The sequence below is a fragment of the Lytechinus variegatus genome, chromosome 10, assembly GCF_018143015.1.
Source record: "Lytechinus variegatus isolate NC3 chromosome 10, Lvar_3.0, whole genome shotgun sequence".
Classification (NCBI taxonomy): Eukaryota; Metazoa; Echinodermata; class Echinoidea; order Temnopleuroida; family Toxopneustidae; genus Lytechinus; species Lytechinus variegatus.
In genome coordinates this window covers 15,935,922-15,961,224 of record NC_054749.1, presented here as the reverse complement: position 1 = coordinate 15,961,224, position 25,303 = coordinate 15,935,922, and the positions used below count along the sequence as shown (strand labels likewise).

At 38.0% G+C, this 25,303-nt stretch overlaps 1 protein-coding gene across 1 annotated transcript in view; it reads left to right on the top strand.

Moving 5' to 3' along the window:
• Positions 1-24,457, top strand: part of LOC121422450 (telomere length regulation protein TEL2 homolog) — a 36,257-nt gene extending 11,800 nt beyond the window's left edge. The window contains exons 9-20 of the mRNA XM_041617508.1: positions 761-883; positions 1,886-1,974; positions 2,855-2,946; positions 3,399-3,515; positions 6,352-6,423; positions 6,946-7,119; positions 16,157-16,248; positions 17,156-17,255; positions 18,772-18,836; positions 19,867-19,982; positions 20,461-20,543; positions 23,155-24,457. Coding sequence (XP_041473442.1) covers positions 761-883; positions 1,886-1,974; positions 2,855-2,946; positions 3,399-3,515; positions 6,352-6,423; positions 6,946-7,119; positions 16,157-16,248; positions 17,156-17,255; positions 18,772-18,836; positions 19,867-19,982; positions 20,461-20,543; positions 23,155-23,175 — 1,144 coding nt within the window. The 3' untranslated portion in view covers positions 23,176-24,457. The remainder of the gene's footprint in view (positions 1-760; positions 884-1,885; positions 1,975-2,854; positions 2,947-3,398; positions 3,516-6,351; positions 6,424-6,945; positions 7,120-16,156; positions 16,249-17,155; positions 17,256-18,771; positions 18,837-19,866; positions 19,983-20,460; positions 20,544-23,154) is intronic.
• The last annotated feature ends 846 nt before the right edge of the window (positions 24,458-25,303 follow it).

Below are 25,303 nucleotides of genomic sequence, written 5' to 3'. Positions count from 1 at the left end.
AAGAAACTAGTTTATTCATCCATCCATATTGTTGATGGAATAAACATATTGATCTCCCGGGGGTTTTCCTTAGTGTTGATTGTTCCTATAGTAGCATTTAATGACAGGTTGTATATCATTTTCATTATTATTATTCTTATTAGTAGTTGTACATGAAGTAGTAGGGTGGTGATGGTAGTGGTGGTGGTGGTAGTAGTTGTAGGAGTAATGGTAGTTGTATATTATTATCATTGTTATTAATATTATTAGTAGTGATAGTAGTAGTAGTAGTAGTAGTAGTAGTAGTAGTAGTAGTAGTAGTAGTAGTAGTAGTAGTAGTAGTAGTAGTAGTAGTAGTAGTAGCAGCAGCAGTAGTAGTAGTAGTAGTAGTAGTAGTAGTAGTAGTAGTAGTAGTAGTAGTAGTAGTAGTAGTAGTAGAAGTAGTAGTAGTAGTAGTAGTAGTAGTAGTAGTAAAAGTAGTAGTAGTAGTAGTAGTAGTAGTAGTAGTAGTAGTAGTAGTAGTAGAAGTATTAAAAGTAGTAGTAGTAGTAGTAGTAGTAGTAGTATTAGAAGTAGTAGTAGTAGTAGTAGTAGTAGTAGTAGTAGTAGTAGTAGTAGTAGTAGTAGTAGTAGTAGTAGTAGTAGTAGTAGTAGTAGTAGCAGTAGTAGTAGTAATAGTAGTAGGAGCAGTATCAGCATCATTTATATTGATATTTTTATTGATATTATAATTAATAGTATTTTCAATTACATGTAATTATTCATTTTTATTTTTTCCCAGGGGGATTGATCAAGTAGCTATAGAGTCTGATATGGAAATGTCCAATGGTACTGAAGACCGAGTAGAGTGTAGAGTAAGTGATGCACCAAACCAAGAACAAGAGAAAGAGGAAGAATTGGACAGGTAATTAGATTTGCTATTTAAAAGCTGTTTATTAACTGTTAACCTATTTTCTTCATGAACTGAATGTTCCCTATACATACTCAATGGGAATCCCAAAACTCTGTGAACAAAGGGTTAAGTGGTTTTCCTCTTGTCAGCTTAGCTCGATACCTTGCATAGCAGTGCCCATTCAATAGCAATGCCCACACACACACAGAGTCTAAAAATATATTGTCTAATATTCCATTGACACAGATTTTGTTGCTGTTAAATATTTCTTTACAGTCTTAAAAAAAGAATTCTTTTTTTCCTTTCTTCTAGTTGAATTTTCATTTAAAAAAATATCTTACTCTTTAATTCAAAATGAATCTATCCCGGGGTTCCAATCAATGTATTGCTGTACACATGCATGACCAAATTATTTCCAAACACCCCCCCCCCCTAAAAAAGTTTTTCTCTGTGTACATAATAACCCCTAAACAAGTTTATAGCAGGCTTTATTTACACATTTTGACCCCTAAACAAGTTGTCACCAGAATATGACCCCTAAACAAGTTTTGTATACGATCGGGAAGAACCCAAACACTTTTCAGAAACGAGTAGGAAAAAGCCACGGGGAAAAACATAAGCTAAACACGTTTGGCTAGTGTTATAAAAAAAAAGCTTTGGAAAAAAATACCTTAAATATGTTTGACCCCGCGATTGACCATTGACCAGTCTTGAAAAACTACCCTTTTTCTTGAAAATCAATGTTTTTCCTGCATCCAAAATTGAAAACACACCCCTTTAAACAGTCACGCATGTGTACAGCAATATATTTGACCCCCCTCCCCCCGGAATCTATTTCCCATCCATGTTTCATTTGATCCTTCTGTCATTTTTTTTGTTAATTTAAACTATGTAAATGCAAAAATATTTCTTAATCTTTTGCCTGCTGTGCATTTTACAAAGTTCATACAACTTGTTCTGATTCAAAACTTCATCCATCTTTCAGTGACCCTTTTACTTCCTCTTTCTTTACAGTGATGATGAGTTTGAACCCTACGACATGTCACATGACACTGAGGCCGCTAAGGTTAAAGTACCAGTTTACATTCGGGACTGCATTGATGGTAATGGAACAAAGAATTATGTGTTTGTTTTTGCCCACTTCTTGTTTGATTTCCATGAAAATATTGGTAATGTTATCGCAGGGGGTCCAGTCAAATCTATGCAGTAAATGCATGACCAAATTATTTCCAAACATCCCCTAAACGAGTTTTTCTCTGTTTGCATAATAACCCCCCAATCAAGTTTTTCGCAAGCTTTGTTTACCCTTTTTGGCCCCTAAACAAGTTGTCACCAGAATATGACCCCTAAACAAGTTTTGTATACCATCGGGAAGAACCCAAACACTTTTCAGAAACGAGTAGGAAAAAGCCACGGGGGAAAATCTTGGGAAAAAATATATTTTTTATTACAAATCTTCCGGATCAAATTTATTATTTGCTCTTCTGTTTTTGTAGCTCTATCATTTACAATGCACAATGGTTGACAAGGTTGACTCAAACTTACAATGCCATCGCCCATTAGCTGGAACTTCCTGAAATAACTTTTTTTTTTGCTTCCAGTTATTGCTTCAGATGAAAAGCTGTTATGCTTATAATTTATCATGGCCTGAGTAGTAGCGATGGAGAAAAAGATGTTTCTCATATATGGAATTACCCAGTTCTTAAACATGATGCCTTTGCACATTCTTATTTCCAACTTGATGAACATTTTAGAGCTGTGTATGCCTCCTTTCACCATGGTTGATAACTGTATACATGATCTTTCCTTCCGCCTGTACCAATTTTTCTAGCAGTAATTGAAAAAAATCCCAGATTAAATCTTAACTTTCTTTAGTACATACAAGTTGCTTGAAAAACTACAGATTCTTAATTCATCAAACCTATATTTATTGGTTTTAGTGGAGTTTTATGAATGCTTTCCCTCTCTTATTCCATTGAACAGGTTTGACGGCAAGAGATGCCCCTGAGCTGACCGAAGCTAGTCTGAAGGTCGCGGAGAAGCTCATCAGAGCAAAGCCAGATGATTTAAAAGATGTAAGAGAATCAGACTTTAATTTTTGGTTCATTAAAATTGAAATTTTATGTAAAGAGTTCTTCACTCGTGTAAAAAAAAGTCTCTTGTAGGCATTCTGTTGCATCATCTGCCCAGTCAAACCGTTGCCTAGAAACTGGAGAGGTCTTCTTTAGTTTCTGTGCGTATGTTGGCGCAAGATGAATGTTCAGATGATCAAAGCTGATCTTTCTTTTTTGTACTTGCCTTGAGACTTTCGAATTTTGAAATAAATATATGTTTTCTAGCATCTTTATGATTAATATGTGCCCTACTGTGGAATGTGGATGCAGTGCTTTTTAATTTTTCTGAAAAAATAAGTGGCACTATGCAAATGCTATTCATCAAGGTCATCATAATCTTCATCATCATGATATGTTATCGCAGTATAACTGTATTTTGTTTTCTTTTTTGTTCTGTGCTGATTTTCATGCAGGTTTGTAGTCAGTTTGTGGCCATCTTGCTTCATCTGGAGGACCAATACAACACAGAAAACTTTAGATTTCTCAGACACTCAGCTATGGTGGCGTTATCAGTAAACTGCCCTATTGAGGTATGAACAAATTAACCTTGATAATTATGATAATAATATTCCACATTTATATAGTGCTTAACCAAATAGCCCCTGAACCGCCCGAGACCGCCCTTCCTGTTACACACTTAACCGCCCGTACGTATTATCTGCGTTATAGTATCTCTTGTATATGATTTACCGTGTTAATATTGCGTGTGCATACAGCGCGTCCCCCAAAAAATGTCCCTCTGATATGCGGCTTAATAAAATTATTATCAATGAAATGTATGGATATAGGAAGCCCATCTCATGTCCTAACTTCTATAAAAATTTCATTGGTCTTGCTTCAGTGGTTTTGAATACACAGCCTATTATGTAACAGTGGTGCTTTTCAACCCATTCCAAGTTTATATGCATGCAACACTGCTTTGTGTTCTGCACTTTCTTGCATATCAACCACCTTTGACCATTCTGACCAAGGAGATTTCACCTCTATCTCCTTGTTCTGACCAAGGAATTCCCTGATCTGACCAGGGAAATCTCCATGATCTAACCAGGCTCATCAAATCACAACCTTGAGCATGTTCAGAAGGGCAAAAACAGTATTGACAGTTCATTTCATGTTTGATAAACAGGAGATGCACAATGATTGAGACAACCGGTCATGTCTGTTTCATGCATAATTCCAACAATACTGCATTTTTGTTTTCATTCCTTTTTTTTAGTTAATTAGCTACTGAGGTCAAGTTCAATAATGCAGTGTAACTTTTTAAAAGAAAAAAGTCAAAATTTTCTTTGATATAGTTCCTTTTTGCAAAGGGTGATTAACTTGTTGATTCCCCCTTTTTCAGCTTATTGTACTCATCCATCATTCACATTTTCTTTCAAGTTGGTGCACTGATTCCCCTTATCAATCATCAAACAAACTTAATTTTTTATGTTTCTTCTCCTGAACATGCTCAAGTTTATGATTTGATGAGCCTAGATATGATTAGGGAATTATCCCTGCTCAGATCCTGAATGTAAGAATGGGGATTAACATGCCATAGACAATGAAGAAATGCATCAATGCTGCAAACTTGGAATGAGCTAAAATGCACCACTGTTACGTAACAGAGTGTGTATTTAAAACCGCTGAAGCGTGACCAATGAAATTTTCATAAAAGTTAGAACATGAAATGAGCTTTCTACTCATAAACATTTATTTGAGAATCCTACCACATTTTAGAATTAATTCAGTCCTATGTCAGAGGGACATTTTTTGGGGGACGCGCTGTATAGCAGCCAACCTATACAGTATAGATCTACATAGAAAAGTGTATGCTCCTATTGAGAATAATAGAGAAAAACCGACTGACACGCATCGGTGTGTAGCAAGTTCCAGACTGTTGCGCAGTCGATCTCAGCAAAGATGGCTGCGTCCACGTCTCGGAAAACCACTTACTCTGTCGAAGAGTTTTGATGAAGAGTTCATCAAAATGTTGGATATCACACAGAGTGACATCGAAATCGATATGGACGATTCAGATTTGAGTTGGAATTCATTTTGACATATTTTATCCATGAATTGGCGAAAATTTTAGTTTTATTTTCATTTTGTCAGTAATACTTATATTTTTTTTTGGAAGGCGTGGGACTGGGGTGGCTGAGACCTAAACTTTTGCTTTTATTTCTCAAAGGTCAATATTCGTACATCTGATTGAACTTTGCCATGAACCATTTTATTCAACAGGTCCTACGCTACAAAATAAATATAACTTGTAATGAACAAAAGTAAGTTTATAAAAAACTGTTTCAATTAGTTTGGAACAATGCCTACTAATTACCAGTTTTATTGTTTCCTCTAGTGAGAGATTGCCTTTATGCGTATAATCTGTAGGTGCTATAGGGTTAATATATCAGAACGATGTGTCTTAGAGCTTTACAGGTATATTTTTACCCAAGTCATTGGATTCAATCAGTCATTCCCCAAACTTTCAGAAAATCAGTTGAATGTTAGACCTTAAAAAAAATTGTTTCCCTCTTAAGCCCTAAATCAGAAACTTTGGTTGGTCGGTTGGTTGATATTTTATGTGTTAATTTCTTTTTACATGTATCTTAGCTTCTGCACTGCAAAAAGGAAATCATGCATGGGATGGTTTATTTATGCAGTCGAAGTGCATATTTAAGTACTTTCATATAATTAATTGAATAGAAGTATGAGCAATTTCTTTGCCCAAATACAAAAATATTGCAATTTGTATATTTTGGATCTCCTAAATAAAAGATTAAAAATTGCGTCTATGTGGGTTTTTTTTTGCATTTTAAGTTCTATCGGATTAGGGCAGCCTAACATTCTTTTAGACCTTATGATGATGAAATTGATATTGATTGTAATTTTTAAAAGAAATACACGAAAGAAAAAAATATAATTATGTTTTGCCTGTATATTTGGGTGTCATGTAATTTACTGTTGCCTTGATGCTGATAATGTTGATTACATCAGTAATGATCATTCTGATTTTAATATTATTGAATCATTGATTATCAGTGAGATATTGAATTTTGCAATGGGGGGAGGGGAAATCTTCTTGACATTGATGATATTATGTTGTTGGGGGTGAGTGTGTGTGTGTGTGTAATTGAGATTTTATAGAAATATATCAATAAGATATGATTATTTACATCTGGGCTCAACCTTTAACATCACCATCTGAAAGACGTGACCAGGGCTAAAACTTCTGCATTCGTTTGTAACTTCCCCCTCGTAGCTTGTATTACAGGTGCACACCACGATGCCTGTAAACATTGATGCATTTGTAATTGTCATTTTGATGGTGTTTATTTGATAATGTTGTTGCTGACATTGACATATTTCTTTCTCCTTTAAATTTAGACATCAAAGTATTTAACTGGAGAGTTCTACAATAGAAACTACAACATCAGACAAAGGATGGATATCCTAGAGGTACAGTATATAAACAACACATCGTGGCTGGGCTGATAAAACCTCATATCTCAAGATTTGAATATTTTGATGAAAGCTCAAAATAAGCTTGATTTTTTAGTTGTAACATGGGTAGCAACCTTCTTTTGCCTCAAAAGAGTTTTTCACAGGTATCAGGAGACTGTTTTCAGACAATATCAGACTGCCACCATTGCTACATTTTTTTGAAATTCAGCCTTTTCTAAGCTGCCCTTAAACTCTTTAAATTTTGAGGTACAAGTTTCTATCAGTCCAGCCACGACATATAATTATTGGGTAACTTGAAGATGGGTGATTAAAGTCATAGTTAATCTTTGCTTTTGAGGTCTATTTTGTTTTTATTGGATGAAAGATAAGCTAAAGAAGAGTAATAAAAGTAGGGTAGTAAAACATGTCTACATGTATATTGGTGAATTCTTAATTTTAAGGTGCTCTGCTGATGTGAAAATCGACTTAACACCAACACCAATAGGTCAACACTGAACTTGATATCTCTTAATGTAGGTATTAGCTGCAGCTGCTCAGGAGCTTTCCAAACCATCCGAAGACCCAGGTCCTGCCTCAAAGAGTTCGGGGATTGTAAACCCACAGGAACACAAAGCTAAAGAAAGTCAAGAAGAGAATTGGAGAGATATTGTACAGAAGAGGATAGAGAGCAAGACGAGGAGATTCGCAAAGGTGGAGTCTTGTCTTCAAAATTCTCCCTTTTTATTTATCCTATCAGTATTAAAAACAATAGACCCTGATACATATGAAATAAATGAAAGTGCATTTTGAATAGATCATGTCTTGCTATTCATTCAACCTATTCTTCAAATGAACAACAGGATCAGGGGTCCGTTGCAGAAAGAGTTGCGTTTAAATGCAAGTCAAAAAATCAATCGCAAGTCCTAAATGCGCGCTGTTGATTGGTTGAAAATCAAGTTGCACATGATTTTTGTCTCACCTGCGAAGCAGAGTGAGACTATAGGCGCCGCTTTTCCGACGGCGGCGGCGTCAACATCAAATCTTAACCTGAGGTTAAGTTTTTGAAATGACATCATAACTTAGAAAGTATATGGACCTAGTTCATGAAACTTGGCCATAAGGTTAATCAAGTATTACTGAACATCCTATTAGAGTTTCATGTCACATGACCAAGGTCAAAGGTCATTTAGGGTCAATGAACTTAGACCATGTTGGAGGAATCAACATCGAAATCTTAACCTGAGGTTAAGTTTTTGAAATGTCATCATAACTTAGAAAATATATAGACCTAGTTCATGAAACTTGGACATAAGGTTAATCAAGTATCACTGAACATCCTGCATGAGTTTCACGTCACATGACCAAGGTCAAAGGTCATTTAGGGTCAATGAACTTTGGCCGAATGGGGATATCTGTTGAATTCCCATCATAACTTTGAAAGTTTATGGATCTGATTCATGAAACTTGGACATAATAGTAATCAAGCATCACTGAATATTTTGTGCAAGTTTCAGGTCTAATGATTAAGGTCAAAGGTCATTTAGGGTCAATGAACTTTGGCCGAATCGGGGGTATCTGTTGAATTACCATCATAACTTTGAAAGTTTATTAGTCTAGTTCATTAAACTTGGACATATGAGTAATCAAATATCACTGAACATCCTGTGCGCGTTTCAGGTCACATGACCAAGGTCAAAGGTCAATGAACTTTGGCCGAATTGGGTGTATCTGTTGAATTACCATCATAACTTTGAAAGTTTATGGATCTGATTCATGAAACTTGTACATAAGAGTAATCAAGTATCACTGAACATCCTGTGCGAGTTTCAGGTCACATGATCAAGGTCAAAGGTCATGTAAGGTCAATGAACTTTGGCTATGTTGGGGTTTTTTGTTGAATAACCATCATATCTCTGTAAGTTTATTGGTCTCGTTCATAAAAAGTGGACATAAGAGTAACCATGTATCACTGAACATCTTGTGTGAGTTAGAGTAGTATTCAAAGTCAGCACTGCTGCTATATTGAACCGCGTGATGCAGGTGAGACGGCCAGAGGCATTCCACTTGTTTAGAGTTGCAATCGATTGCAACTCTTTCTGCAACGGGCCCCAGATCATGACACTGAGGTGTAATTACACATTAAGAACAAACAAGGTGCAAGTATGAAACCTTGTGACTCGCCAATGTTGTGATGTCCCTGCCTAAAATACTGCAGGTTGGAAAAAAAAACTTGTCAATCAGAACGAAATGACTCTAAATTCTACAAATGGTTCAGATGCTGATTGAAGTGTGGTATAAACACAAACCAAAGAGACCGATAAATTTGTTCAAGCAAAATATCAATGACTGGAGTTGCCCATTAACCATTACAATACACCAACTAATGCCAGAATGTGTGGTCTCTCAATCATGTCAAATTTTTCATTTTTTTTCAAAAGTTTTTATTAAGTATAACCATCTCATACACATATCACAAACAAGTTTAATAACAATATAAAATAACAGTGTACAGTATGGATAAGTTACATTTTGATAAAAAAAAATACATACAAAACGAACAAAAGGAAAAGAAAAGAAACGTAGAAAAGAAATACAGGTCTGTTCGTCTACATTACCCAAAATCTAATAGATTCCATTTTTTAACAAATCTATACATAGTAGTGTCCCTATAAGCAATACATTTTTCTGTATGGTACACTTGTTTTAATTTACTGATAAACAAGTCAAAACAAGGAAGGATATTAATATATCTACACAGATATAAAGTTTTCTTTGCTACAATAAGGCTGTCACAGGCCCAGTGCAAAAGCAAAGGACAAAAATACTCTAGAGAAAAGATAATTGCCTATGTACTGTTTACACAACAAATCACGAAAAAGAAAATGGATTGGGATTACAAATCAAATGAAATATCTTTAATTATAATTAAATTCAACACGTTCACATCTGTGAGTAATATGGCATAGCATCAAAGAATAAATTAATAATGAAAGTTCAATATTCGAATAACATAAAGTCCTTAGCTGTTATCATTTCGTTGGGCCCATCGAAGAAAACTGTGTATCGCGGTCAGTGGAGATTCCGAACGTCGATGACTCATCACTATGACGTCACACCGGAGGGCGATTCCCGAGACTTCTGTCCCGTCCGGAGTTCCCGTACGCACCCTCAGTACTCACTGTTGCTACGGCTCTGCCTTCAGAAACTCGATACTAAAAACCCACGTATGTGGGTTAAGAAATACACCATAGAAATCATCTAAAACTCCTTCCTGACATAGCAGCATAAAATACGATTAGCTCGTCGATAAGACAAATCCATATTATGTGTCTGCTAAAATTATAGCAAAATGTATAAAAACGATGAAGTTGATATTGCCCCTAAGGCGAAAACAAATCGAGATAAATCATGTCAGCTCCATTCAAACCAATAAAACGTAATGACCAAAATTAATAGGCCTACAGTACACGACGCCTTCAGATCGGGTTTTAGGGCGTAGTTCATTTGCCTAACAAAAGTTTTACTAGTATTTTGCATATACGTATGCGCTTCGCCTAGACGTGATGTCCAGTCTTTAAGAAAAGCTCTAAATTAGTAAGATTCATACACTTAACCTTGACAAATAACCGCCAACCCAAAATGATATTACTGCTTTAGAGATTTTCAATACTATCAAATTGTAAAAGTTAGTCCACTCAATTTTGTGAACCGTTCAATCTTCGGGACATCTACTGAGAAAATCTGCTCCCACATTATCAGATCCCTTGATAACCTCAACATGGAAATTATAGGACTGTAATGCCAACGCCCACCGTAAAACTCTGGGATTTTTCAATCTCGCTTGCGACAAGTATGCCAAAGGAAAGTGGTCCGTCTGCAACGTGAACTTCCTCCCATGTAAGAAGTAGGCAAACTTCTTAACAGCCCACGCTAAGGCAAGACACTCGCGCTCTACTATTGGATACAAGCGTTCGCGATCAAGTAACTTACGACTGGCAAAACAAATGGGAAACAATTTCTCTTCATGAGTTTGCATCAACACGGCGCCGATGCCGACATCAGATGCATCCGTGCGCACAACGAACTCGCTATCGATGTCCGGTAATCTAAGTACAGGAAAATGACTCAGCCTACTCTTAAGTGTTTGGAAAGCGTGTTCATGCGCTTCCTCCCACTTTACTTTTGTAGCACTATTTTTCTTCGTGAGATCGGATAGAGGGGTAGCAATGGTGGCCATATTTGGAATAAATTTCCGGTAGTACCCCACTAGACCAAGAAATGACCTTACCTCCCTTTTTGTTGTCGGTCGGGATGACGACAACACTTGCTTGATCTTCTCTGGTGTAGGTTTCACTTCACCTTGTCCCACGATGTGTCCAAGAAATTCTACTGAGCTACATGCAGCATGACACTTGCTCGGTCGAGCAGTGAGATGACTTTCCCTTAATCGTGATAGGACTGTCGTTACATCTTCCAGATGCCCTTCCCATGACGAACTATAGATGAGGATGTCATCTATATAATGAAGGACGTGAGGGAGTTCATCTAACACCTTCCTCATCATTCTGGTAAACACAGCAGGGGCGTTAACCATGCCAAAGGGAAGTACCAAGAACTCATACTGACCATCAGGAGTTACAAACGCCGTTTTCCCACGGTCCTCCTCGACAACAGGTATCTGCCAATATCCTTTCGACAAGTCAATTTTAGTGAAGTACTTGGCATCTCCGATATCTGCGATCAACTGTTCTATGTTGGGAATTGGTTCGTTGTCGATGACTGTTTTAGCGTTGATCTTCCTATAATCAACGCAGAATCTATTCTTCCCGTCCTTTTTCTTGACGATTACCACAGGTGATGCATAGGGCGATGTAGACTTTTCGATTACTCCCATCCTAAGCATCGTCTCTACTTCCTCTCTAATTGTCTGTCGTAATGCTTGAGGTACTGGGTAGGGGCGTGATCTGATGTGTTCGGCCGAAGTCAACTCCACCGAATGACTAATGATGTCTGTCTTCCCAGGGACATCGGTCATGACGTCTGTGAATTCCCGGAAGAGCGCCTGCATCTGAGTTCGCATGTCGACGGGTACGTCGTCGCCAAACTCCACATCATCGATGCTTTCGGTCTGCTCAACTGCTGGGAATATAATCCTCGCAGAACCATCACTCTCGTCACCCTCATCCACAATATGGATAGCAGCAACTTGATCAGCTGGGGCTGAAACTTCTTGACTACCATCTTCATGCTCCCTCTCGACATACCTCTTCAGTAGATTGGCGTGATAAGTCTTCTCTTTTCCATTCACCATCAACTTGTAGTTGTTCCTAGCAACCCTCTTCACGACCTCATAAGGACCTCTCCAATGCATGAGTAGCTTATTGCTGCTAGTTGGTAGAAGTAGAAGAACTTGATCACCACACTCAAATCTCCTCTCCTTCGCCTTAACGTCGAAGTGTGTCTTGTACTTCGTTGAAGCCTTCGTAAGCTCCTTCCTAGCGAGCTCACAAGTCGACTCTAGTCGTTCCTGCAAATCAATGACATACTGATAAACTGATTTGACTTCTTCTTCTGGGACTTCTGTAGACCATAACTCCTTGAGAATAGTCATGGGTCCCCTAACAGTTCTCCCATACATTAATTCAAATGGAGAGTATCCAAGACTCTCATGTGGAACCTCACGATACGCAAACAGAAGCGCGGGTAAGTATCTATCCCAATCTTTAGGACATTCCTGACACATCCTACGCAACATTTGCTTTAGGGTCCCATTGAACCGTTCACATGCTCCATTGGCCATTGGATGGTAAGGAGTAGTGTGAAACTGGCTAACTCCTAACAATCGAGCAGCTTCTTTCATAACTCCCGAAACAAACTGAGTACCATTATCAGACAATATTTGATTAGGTACACCTAAGCGTGAAAATATTTCAACTAGGGCCTCTGCCACACGCTCAGCTTCAATTCGAGGTAGGGCTACTGCCTCAGGGTAGCGAGTAGCTAGATCAACCACAGTCAAGATATACCTATTCCCTCTATCAGTAATGGGATCTAGGGGTCCTATCAAATCTACTGCAATTCGTTTGAAACAAGTATCTATCAAAGGGGGAATTACAAGTGGCACCTTACCAATCCGTCCTTTAGGCATTGTACGTTGACATGCGTCGCAGGAAGCACAATAACGCTTGACATCGGATTGTAGACCAGGCCAGAAGAATTGCGTCAGGATCCTGTCAATCGTCTTCCTTGTCTTCAGATGTCCAGCTAATGCAGAGTCATGAGCTAGTCGAAGAACTTGAGATCTGAACGGCTTGGGTACCAACAGTTGAGTAAACGTCTTCCCCTGGGTGTTACCTAGTGACCTGTATTCACGGAATAGAAGACCATTCTTGAAGTAAAATCTCACTTCGCTATTCTTCCCTACAAGCTTTGACTCACCCTTTTCTGCTAAATCTCTTAGTTTCTTCAGCGTTGCATCTGCCTTCTGTGCTGCAATAACATCTTCACGGGTAGCAGTACACTCCTGCTGCTTCGCCGATCCAAGACTCATAAATGGCCGATCCTTTCGTCTCTTCGTCCCTCGAGTCTCCACTCCTGCTCCTTGTTCCATCTCCTCATGGATAGTTGACTCACTCATCAACTCACTTGGTTGCTCCTGAATGATGACGACATCCTGGCTGTGTGGCTGGGATACATCATTCAGTATCTTTTCGTCTGGTACTTGAGTAACGCCTGACAGATCATCTTCTGTGGTCTCCGACGATGAGGGCGTACTCTGCTCTCTTACAGGTGTCCCCTTTATGTCATCAGGATCACTGTCACAGGGAGATCTATCCTCCTTGATGGATGACTCGCCGTCACTCGCCTCAGTGTAGACCCAGTTCTGATCCTCATCTCCAGGTTTCCTGGCACCTGTAATATTTCCGATGACTAAATCATACAACGGGTTATCAACACATAATGCTGTCACATTACCTTGGAAATATGGGGTACTAATATACAGCCTTGCCTCTAGCATCCGTCTAATTGTTCGGTCAATTAGCATACATAGCTTTGTTTTTCCTGTAAACTGAGCCTTCTCCACTAAATCCGTACGAACAATCACGCAACTACAACCTGAATCGCGCAAAACTGTTATTTTCTTGCCATTTATACTGCCATCACAAGTGGGCATATCTGATTCTACTGTGCAAGCCGTATAAAGCAACGGAATTTCATGACCACACTGCAGCTTTACCGTAGCTGAATCGGGACCAACATCTTGCGTTTGCGGTGTTGACGTATCCGGACATACGCCGACTACGCATGCGTTCACAGATTGCTTACGCGAATCCGAGCTTAACTTGCCTGACCCGTCTCTCGAATTACTGCCCTTTTTGTTTGGACACCTAGCCATAAAATGACCTGATTTACCGCAAGTATAGCAAGCTTTTGGATTAGGACTTTTGTCGCTCCAGTCCTTACTTTTACCATCTCTCAATTTGCGAGCATTTTCTTCACGGCGTGCGCGTCTACTGAGGTCAGTTGTAGCTGACACATGCGCACTCCTATATTGCTCAGCTAGCAAAATTAGCTCTGGAATGTTTTCAGGATTTCTCTCCCGCATAAATACAGACAATGAACGCTCCGATGTCTCGTAAATGTGTTCACGAACTACTACATCCAACAACGCATCAAATGTCTTTTCTTTGCCGCTCAAATCAATGCAGCGCGTGACGTAACGAATCAAACGGTTAGCATATTGGTAATAAGATTCTTCTCCGCCTTTCTTCGCTTCGCGAAAGCGTTTCCAATTTCCTTCACTCGTAAGAGCAAAGTATTGCAATAGCATATTCTTAAGGAGATCGTAATCGGTTGCCTCCTCTGCGCTTATTGAACAATATACATCTAGGGCGGGACCTGTCAACAAGTTGCCTAGAGCAGACGCCCAACAATCCTTTGGCCATTTACTCAAAGTTGCATGCCGTTCAAAACGGTCTATGTACGCATCTAGTTCATCCGTTTTTTCTCGGAACGCTGGCATACAGGGGATTTTACTAAGACCCTCAGACGATGTCCCAATAACTTTCCTACTTTCACTTATCTTCAAATCTAACTCCTTTTGTTTCGTTACCTCTTCTAACCTTCTTTGATCATCTTCCCTCCTAAGTCTTCGTTCATCTCTTTCTATCTGTTCGTTTCTACGCTTTTCTTCGAGAACCTTGTCACGTTCTTTACAAGCAAATTCTAATAATTCTTTACCCGCTAGTCCACACACTTTACCGAATTCAATAAACTTTTCCAAATCCATTCTTTAAATTCTATTTGTTATGAACAGTACTGCAATTAATTATTTTTTCTCATCCCAAGGACATGCCCCCATTTGTCACAGGCCCAGTGCAAAAGCAAAGGACAAAAATACTCTAGAGAAAAGATAATTGCCTATGTACTGTTTACACAACAAATCACGAAAAAGAAAATGGATTGGGATTACAAATCAAATGAAATATCTTTAATTATAATTAAATTCAACACGTTCACATCTGTGAGTAATATGGCATAGCATCAAAGAATAAATTAATAATGAAAGTTCAATATTCGAATAACATAAAGTCCTTAGCTGTTATCATTTCGTTGGGCCCATCAAAGAAAACTGTGTATCGCGGTCAGTGGAGATTCCGAACGTCGATGACTCATCACTATGACGTCACACCGGAGGGCGATTCCCGAGACTTCTGCCCCGTCCGGAGTTCCCGTACGCACCCTCAGTACTCACTGTTGCTACGGCTCTGCCTTCAGAAACTCGATACTAAAAACCCACGTATGTGGGTTAAGAAATACACCATAGAAATCATCTAAAACTCCTTCCTGACATAGCAGCATAAAATACGATTAGCTCGTCGATAAGACAAATCCATATTATGTGTCTGCTAAAATTATAGCAAAATGTATAAAAACGATGAAGTTGATATTGCCCCTAAGGCGAAAACAAATCGAGATAAATCATGTCAGCTCCATTCAAACCAATAAAACGTAATGACCAAAATTAAAAGGCCTACAGTACACGATGCCTTCAGATCGGGTTTTAGGGCGTAGTTCATTTGCCTAACAAAAGTTTTACTAGTATTTTGCATATACGTATGCGCTTCGCCTAGACGTGATGTCCAGTCTTTAAGAAAAGCTCTAAATTAGTAAGATTCATACACTTAACCTTGACAAAGGCAATGATTTAATAACACGTCAAATATTTATGAGTTACCTTCTACATTATTCCCGTATTTCACATTATTACCTATAAAAGGCATTTAGCAGACAAATCCGCTTGCTACTTTCAATCCGAGACCAACTAGGTAAATATTTGCCATGTTGCCCTCTCCGAGCTTTGCCCATAGGAATCCTGTACAAAACAGAGGGCAATATTAGCCATATTTCTGCTAATGCACTTGCGCAGTAAGAGCCGAATTTGATCGCTAATTTCAGTATTTGAAAAAACCTTAGGTATTGATAATAATATTGACTGGCTCTTCTTTCGGGAAACATCAAATATGTTGCCCTTAAAAGAACCATATTGCCCTCGTCTGAAGACTCGGCCCAATATGATTCTGTTGCGGGCGACATATTTGATGTTCCCCTCAAGGCCAGTTAATATTACCGATATGTAATTGTTGTCATTCTGTTTATGTACTCCACGACAGTAGCACAATAAATTTGCAAACATTAGAACTTGATTCATTATTTAACAAATCCAAATATCTTGCTCTTCACACAGGGTCCAAGCAAACCAGCTCCGAATCCTGCCATTAATCGTTTTGCTCCTGTGGCTGGTCATTTTTTCTTCCCTCTTTTGAAGTCATATGACAGGTAAAACAAAACATTAGAAATTTCCTCATTTCTCCATTCCTTTTCCTATTTGTGTAGTCTTCTGTGACAGCTTTGTGGCCCAGTGGATCAGTCTCCGGACTTTGATACAGAGGGTTGTGGGTTTGAATCCCAGCCACGGCCTAATATCTTTCAGCCATAATTTGATCCATATTGTGCTGCACTCGCCAGTGACCTTAGAAAACTCACTGCAAAAATATCTTGCGATTACTTAACTGTTCTTTAAAACACAAAGAGATTCTTTAAAAGGTGAACAATGAAGAAAAGGAGTGGGAAGTTTGGTCAGGGGCCAGGGTTTTGCAACCTTGAGATAAGTGCAGCCAAAAATATGGAACGCGACAGTCGCCCACAGCACACTTGATATCTTCACCCCGGCCCGATACTTGAGCCTGAGTGACATGTACCAACTACAGCACCGTATCTGAGCATCGATAAGGTTACTGAGCAAGACATTGATATTGGCGTGGGACAGTTGGGGAAGGTGATAAAAAGACTGGGAGAGATGCATGGATCCCTCTTGTCTGATTTCATTTGCCTCTGCATGCAGTACATGCCGCTCGCTCCACGTACGCATTTATCATCTGCTATTATTGAAAAAGATGTAATCCACGTGGGTAATGGTGCTGGGGCATGAAAACATGGTAAATTTCTTGAAAGTATGACAAATACAGCCCAAATAAGGGCGTCTTGCACATGCGAGCAGACAACTGACCGCACTGCTTCAAAAGACGATCTCTTGGGTAAAGTGTGAAAAAAGCTTTTGTGGGACATGCAATCATAATTTTTATTACATAGTTTTCATTGAGGCATGCATTATACGTGGGGGGTCACCTTACGGTATCATATAGATTATTAATGTCTACTTTGTTTTCATTTTTTTTTACTCCAGTAAGTTGAACACGATGGACTTGCTTGGTAACGACTTCCTTCTTTTAGGGAGGCTGATGTATACTCTGGGAATCATCATGTATGCTGCACAAAACACACCAGTAAGTTCATCTGCAATAAGAGATATCCCAAATACTTACTCATTTTTACGAATTTGCCACAGGGCGATAAAAAGACGGAGAGAAAGAGAAAGGCATTTAAAGTTTAGCTCTCATTTTGTGGCTCCCTTGGAGGGCTGAATTAAGAAGTATCATTTAAGACTAAGTCCTGTATTCTGAAGTCTGGTTTAATTTGAACTCTGGTTTTAAGTAGTGGTTTAACTATGGAAAGCCAGTTGTTACATAAATCTCTAACAGTAAGAGGTTCAATGTATCATCTCATTCGACTCGCAAAACATTGTTAACTGCCTGGGAAGGAGAAGTATGACATTTGTCTTCACCATTGAAGAATTAGTAAAGAGCACAGTAAACATGAGAAGCATTCACTGTAAACAGAAGTTTGAAACATTTGGCTTCCCATAATTTTAGCACAGAGTTAGACCATGGTCTAAGTTAAACCTGACTTCAGAATACGGGCCTAACAATTTGTGACATTGTATACACTCAGATTTGAATTCTTTTTTTTTGATCACACCATGGGCGCTTACAAAGAGTGTGACTTGCTCTTTCATTTTTTAGAGCTATGCTCTTGAAACCTCTGATTTTATTTTTTACGGCATTCTACTATGTCGAAGCAGGCTATTTCTATTTCATTTTAGTGTAGCTATACATGTATATATCTAAAATTGTTTGATTTTCCATTGAATTCTGCATCCAGGGATACTTTGGAAAATTGATGACAGTATGAATGTTTGTAAATGCGTGTTCAGTGATGGCACAACAAACCATCTGGTTCAAACCTCTGCATTTGTTTTATGTATGGAGTTAATTTGATATAAGACAACCAAACATTGTTACAGAGGCTAGAGCATTTTCTTCTTCCTGATTACAAGAAACTGTGGATCAATCAAATAACAGTGAATTATGGAGGTGCTGTGGCAGATTGGTCTATGGCGCCTGACTAGGTATTTGAAAGTCCGGGGTTCGATCCCTGGCCATGGCACCTACATGTACATGGTACATGTATGCCCGTGAGCAAGGCATTGAATTGACAGTGGTCTTTTACCTTGCATTCAAGTAAATGGAAATGCTATATATGCATTCTTGGTAAAATTACAGTGAATTTTATCTATAAATACAGTACCATCCAAAATAAGAAGTAAAGCATAAGACCTGGTCACACCGCCCGAGCGTTGTTGGAGCGGTCGTGGAGCGGTAGGGAGAGAAGGTCGAATTTCGCTCACAAAATTGGGGAAAAAATCGAAAACAAAAATAAAAAACAAAATAAAAATGATCCAAATCGAAAATGGTGAGCGGTAGCGAGCGGTGATGATTTTTTCTCTCCGCTCCAACAACGCTCGGGCGGTGTGACCAGGCCTTAAGATAAGTTAAGATCTTAAGTAATGCATACATTGTTGTGAAGGTAGGGAGGGGGAAGCTGAGCAGCAATTACTAATATTTTTGTGCTTCTGCTTATTCAAAATTACTGGCATGTGCTAGGTTTGATATTTCTGTCTAGATTTGTCGCCAGATGGCTGTTAGCCTGTTGGACTTTATTTGGTCATTGAGGTACCATACTGAACAGTAAGTATAAGTTTGCATATCAGATAATTACCCCCCCCCCCCTTTATAATTTTTTTTCAATGAAAGTAGAACAAAATTCCCCTGTTAACAAATAGTATGTGCATTTTTTTTATCCATTTTGTGCATTTTATTCAAGCTATTTACCTCTGAGATCAAAAAACCTATGGGCAAACAGAGCTGCCAAGTAGTACTGATTTTCAGTAATTACTGTTGAATAGTACTGAAAAATTAAAAGAATACTGGAAATCCCATGCAAAATACTGATTTCTAAAGTTTCCTGTTTTATGTGTTTGTCCTATGGTATTTTTCAAGATGAACAAAATCACTTTTTACACACCAAATTAATGATTTCCAGCTTTAAAAAAGTGAAATGTTTAGTTTACGTTCGCATCTCTGGGCAAGGGGGGACGCTTCTCCTATAAGTGTAACAAGAGCTTTTGAATTTTTTTTGTTGTTGAAACATGTATGTTTCTTGAACCCTCAGAATATTTTCAGGAAAGAATGACTTTCATGTCAATGAAAGAATGGAATGTGGGGCCAGGCTCGATTAGCACTTGTGCTATTTTCTGGTCCCATTTACCATCGTATTTTTATACATGTGTAACTGTTATGCAATTTGTTTCATAACCTGTAAACATGTGAATATTGTTGGAAATAAATAAATCAAATCAAAACATGTTTCAAAGTGATCCTCATCATCTGCTTGATAATTGGTATCGTGCAATTGGTTAACAAAATATCTTGAGAATCTATTTATTGTTTATTTCAATATGGCCATTAAGTAACTGGGTAGAAAGGGCCATATTCAATATTTTCATGTACATGTATGTTACATGTTCACACCATATTCAATCGCACCTAACATAGTTATGACATAACATTATAACATAATTAGCAGAAATCTCAAGCTAACAAAGCTTTGAATTATGAATTCATTCCGAAAAGAATCAAATAACATATTCTGTTTACCCTGTTAGAAATCTGTCTTATTCTATGATTATTTTATTTATTCTTTTGTTTGTAAATGAAGATATGTAAGGCAGTCTCTGATGTTTGCGGTTTCCATGGTTACACTGAGTGTTCCTGCCCACCTACTAGTGACTGATCTCCAGAGTGATATTTTGGAATGTCGTCATTGGTTACAAGGTAAACAAAGGGCTTCAAAATAACCCAGTCTGTTTGGTTCTAAAGCCTCTTCAATCAAAATAATTCCTTTTAGACCATAGTGTCTAAAATGTATGAGATAATGTAGTTTTGGACACCTGTAATATAAAGATTTGCAATAGATTGCATAAAAGGAACTATAATGATAATTTGATTTGAGCCAATCAGATGCAAAGATTTCAGTAGCTTATAACATTTCTACTGACAATATTTATGATGAAATGACACGGGCCCTGAATCCTCTGAGGGAACTCAATTCAATTCAATTTACAATTTTAAAAAGGAATATGCAGCTTGAAAGCTGGATTGTTAATTTTTCATATTTTTAGATACTATTTCCATAAACATGAAATGAATGAGTAACGGCATATCAATATGCGATTGAGGATTACAGAAGAACAAAATGATTCAGAAAATGACGTCAATTGACCTGTTTTCGTGATATGATTTTATTTCTCAGATATCTTGGAGAAAGATCCTGAGCCTGAATGCAAGGCTCTTGCTGCTCAGACTCTTCTGGTCATTGATTCTACTGTTAGCAAGGTAAACCTAGTTTTCAAAGAAATATTAACCTGAATCCCTCTTTGTTTGTACCATAGTAAGCCTAAAGTGTGTGCAATTTACATTATATATGTTTATTTAGCCAATAACTAGTCCTCATGAATATTCATGAATGTAAATGATAGGGATATGAATAAATGCAATATGCTGTCATATTGCTCAATTGCGTGGTACAGCAGTTTTATCTCAACTGACAGAGTCTTGGTGTGATTCCTAGTTTCAACATGGAACTAATATATCGGCCGTCTTTCGCTTGAGTCGAAAGTACGCAGAAACTTTAAAAGAGATACCAGGCAGAGAATTGTAGGGGAAGCCGGGGTAAGTTGAGCATAGGGGCAAGTTGAGCCACCACCCCCAGGCCGATAATGAATGAGTCAGACATTGTGGTGTTGTCATGTATTGATGACCCATAGCATAACCCCTAACCCCACCACATTGTTTCCAACTTTGAAACAAAAAGTAGTTTTTTAGAGGGAAAAATATGAAATTCAGCCAAAAAAGTAAAAAAGAGTGTGAAATAGATAAGTGCTTTATAAACACACACGTCTTTAAATATAATAAAGACATGATAACAACATTATTAGTCCAGGTATGGATCTTCATTCTTGTCACAGTCTTTTATATGATGGATGCATAATAAATGTGTGGATACAAAATTATCGCACTAAGTTCGGACTGGGGTAAGTTGAGCCAAACAGCATGGGGCAAGTTGAGCCATGGTAATTCCTATGGTAATGTATCTTAAAAAACAAACAAACCATAAAAATTGATTGAAATGCTGGCTGAAAGGAGCAAATTTACATGACTGCTCTTTTCTTTTTAAAGGATGCTAGTATTTATAGAGAATTAGCAAGTGAAAAGACTTTGAACAAAAAATTGACATGCTGGTTCTCCCCTCATACATTTTGTACATAGTTTTTGTGGCTCAACTTACCCCAGAATGTGGCTCAAACTTACCCCATATATGGGGCAAGTTGAGCCATTTGACATTGTTTTTTTCAAAGGTCACGATGACTTTCAGTGTGGGGATAGAAAGTTATATATAGGTGGAAAATATTTCAGAAGAATTAAATTTCAAGGCAAGGTACTTATTTCAACAAGATTATTAATCATATCAATTCTAACATGCAAAAAGCAAAAACTGTCACAACTTACCCCGCCTTCGCCTATATTACAAAGTCTTTTGCTTACTGTGAACAGATTTGTGGACTCACTGGGATACACAAAAATGTGATATGATCAGGGGCCCGTAACACAAATTTAGCAATGATTGTCGAACAGTTTTTCTACAATTGATTCCATTGACTACAATGTACAATCAATTGCGATAATCAAGCGTACAATCAATCGCTGACCTTTATGTTATGGGACCCAGGACTCCTTGACACACACAAAAAAACTGCTTTTATGATTGTTTGCATGATTCATGTTGATCACAATATACAATGATGAAAACATATGTATGATCTAACAAGTGATCACTGGTGCCCATATTCACATTACCTGATTAAGTCTAATTTTCACCTAAATAGGCAACAGTACACAATAAGCCAGTTCACGGTTAGCTCATGATCAACTTGTCTCAAATGACCTTTGTGATTTTTCATTAGGATTAGCAATATCATTTTAAAATGTAGATGTTGCGTAAGCTTTACTGGTAGAGTATTAAAATTCTAAGAACAAAACGCATTATATAGACCAGGTGACTAGAATAGTGCATCAGGGATAAAATTGGAAATCTGTTTTATTGTCTGCCTTTGGCACATTTGACAATTGTTTAGACTACTGTGAAATACCAGTGATTATGAACGCTCTATTTATTACTCTTCAGCTTGGATGTGATAAAATGAATATTTTGAAAGGAATACATGAATAATCATCAAATCACAAATGCCTAATTCAGTGAATTTAAAAGTCACCTTCATGGTTTATCTCAAATGACCTTTTTTTGCAACTGTGAACAGGCTTATTAGGTGATTTCTAGTCTTGTTGAGGTTTTATGAATATAGATCTTTATATTACCGGTCCCAATTATTATTTAAATTAATTAGTCCAGCCTATTTCACCCTTGTCCTAAGCCCTCATTCATTTATTACTGGTACATGACTAGTGTGAGTTTGTTTGTCTTTGCTTGAGAATGACTGTTCTGGCTCCAATTCGTTATTTTCCAACGCGATTGACACCGTCATGAATATTCATATACAAAGCTTGGGCTTGTATTTTTTTTCTTCAGATTTGCTTCAACTTTTGATTAAAAAAAACTTTGAAAAGACTAGACTCGAAACCTGTGTCAATGGCCATGACTGCTGTGAGCTTACTGATTGCGCCACACCAATCAAGCTGAGGTGCGATATCCTTACATTACGTGTGCCCATCAATATTCATATGTTGCACTGGCTATTAAAATAAACACTGTTATATCGTCATTACATGTCAATCGTGTTGATACCACATTGGAGCCCATACGATCCTTCCCTCTCTGCTTTGAGGTGGCATAAAATGCTAATGGTGAATAAATTTTATACAACAACTCAACATTTATATCTGTCAAATGATTTGCAACCCCAACCTTCATTATCATTTATATTCATAGGAACTGAAAGGGAAGATATGATGCAAAGTGGAAATGGCAATGTCTTCGGTGATGATGTCGATGCAGATGCTAGATGTTCTGCAAGAGACCTTCATTCAACAGTGTTGTATTGACATTTGTGATGGAATGGGTCTCCAGCGTGTTGAAGTCAAGAGGTCAAAGATCTGTCAGCCCATGGATCTTGTTTGAATCTTTGGCCTAAAAAGTTATGTTCAGTGGCGGACCATGACCCTGAGGAGACAAAGCATTGGAGGGGCACTGTATTGTTTGTGAACAATGCTGTGCCCCTCCAATGCTTTGTCTCCTCCGGATCACGGTCCGCCGCTGGTTATTTTGGCCCGATAGGTCCAAAATAGGAAAGTTGGGTTGGTCAGACCATTTTTTTTTTTTAGTTACCTTTGCTGCTACACTGCATGTGCCGGTTGATTTATTTATGCAGTCAAACCTCATGCATATTTAAGTTCTTTTTAAGCCATTGAATATAAATTTGAGCAAATCTCACAAAAACATTGCATTTGTTTATTTGGGTCTGCTATAAAAAAAAATGGCGACCTTGTTGCATTTTATGGTCGCTTTGATGATGTGGGGGTGGCGTGGTCTAGTGGTTACGACTCTCGTCTTTCAATCTGATATGGGTTCAAATCCCAGCCATGGCGTGTTTTCCTTCAGCAAGAAATTGACCCACATGGTGAGCTGAATCGGTACCCGGCAGGATTAATTTCTTGAATGGATGTACTGAGTGCTGAAATAAAGCTCGAGCTAAAGCCGGGTTAATAATGATAATAACAATATGCCTCAGAAATAGATTATCTCTAGATAGATGGCACTATATAAATGCCGCCTATTATTATTATGGCAACATAACATTTTATAGGCCTTACCTTGGAACACGAATTTCTCCAGGTCAGACAGTCAACTAGATAACCCATGCAGGAATGGGTTACTAGCGTGAAGGGATTTATTGAATGCTGTGGGCAGAGAAACAAGTACTGATCAATTTATAACTGGGGACTGTTAATGATACCTATTAACAGTAGATAATTTATTCAGTAACATAGCAGCACACATGATTCACGCATAACCCAATGGGTTATGCATGAGTCATGTGTTTTCCGATGTAAAAAGAGATTTTGTTCATTTTCGGAAGCCCATCCAGTTATGGCCGGGCATTTGCAGTGCTTTGAAGTTTAACTTCATATCACTGCAATTTATGGCAGCCATTATAACGGGGGTGGGGGTCCAATGAAGGATAAAAACATTTTCAATGGGTTATTCAATGAGCCAGGTGTGTTGCTATCTCAGTGCATACATTATCTTTCTGTTAGGTATACTTGAAGCCCCCCCCCCCTACTGGTAATAGAAATTACCATAATAAACAGCACCCAAACCGAATTGGTCTATAGACTGCTTGACCATGAAGCCACATTCAAATCCTATGCATTAATCAACAAAAGTTGTTGCCACCAATTCTGGAGAATTTCCAGACTGAACATGAAGCAAATGCATCTGGAGTCCAAGTATAGACCAGTTCGTAGTTACTTCATGGACAATTTTGGTCAAATGACCTTTCATTTCTTTCATCATGATAGGCAGATTTCAAAGCAAGATATTACGTAAGCTTGCCTTACATAGCATGATGAAGAAATTGAATAGACCAGGTGACTAGAATAGCACACAAATAAACACTTAATGAAGGCATTTGTTGCATTCCTACTTTAGATGCATATCTTAGCATGTTGCACAATGTACTTTGCAAACTGTGAAATACCAGTCGTTCGTGGGAGTATTGTTGTTTTTTGTGGATTTAAATGAAAATGACAATTCAAAAGAATATATGAATAATCAAGACATCAAAGTTGGTGCTCATCTCATTAGATTTTAAAGCACCATGTCACTTTAGTACAAATGACCTTCTGATCATGCGTAGAATCTTTTGATCATGTGCAGAAAGGAACTACGAACTGGCTTATTGTAGTTCACCATGAATAACGCATGAATGGAATTCTTCGTTACTAAGTCCCCGCCAAGCAAAAAGGATTTGAGAACTTGCACAGTTGAGTAAACTGGGTAGTGTTTCATGAAAAGTTTATTCGGTGATTATCACCGAGTTATTTTCTTCCAGCCAATCACATGCAAGGATTTGCAGTAG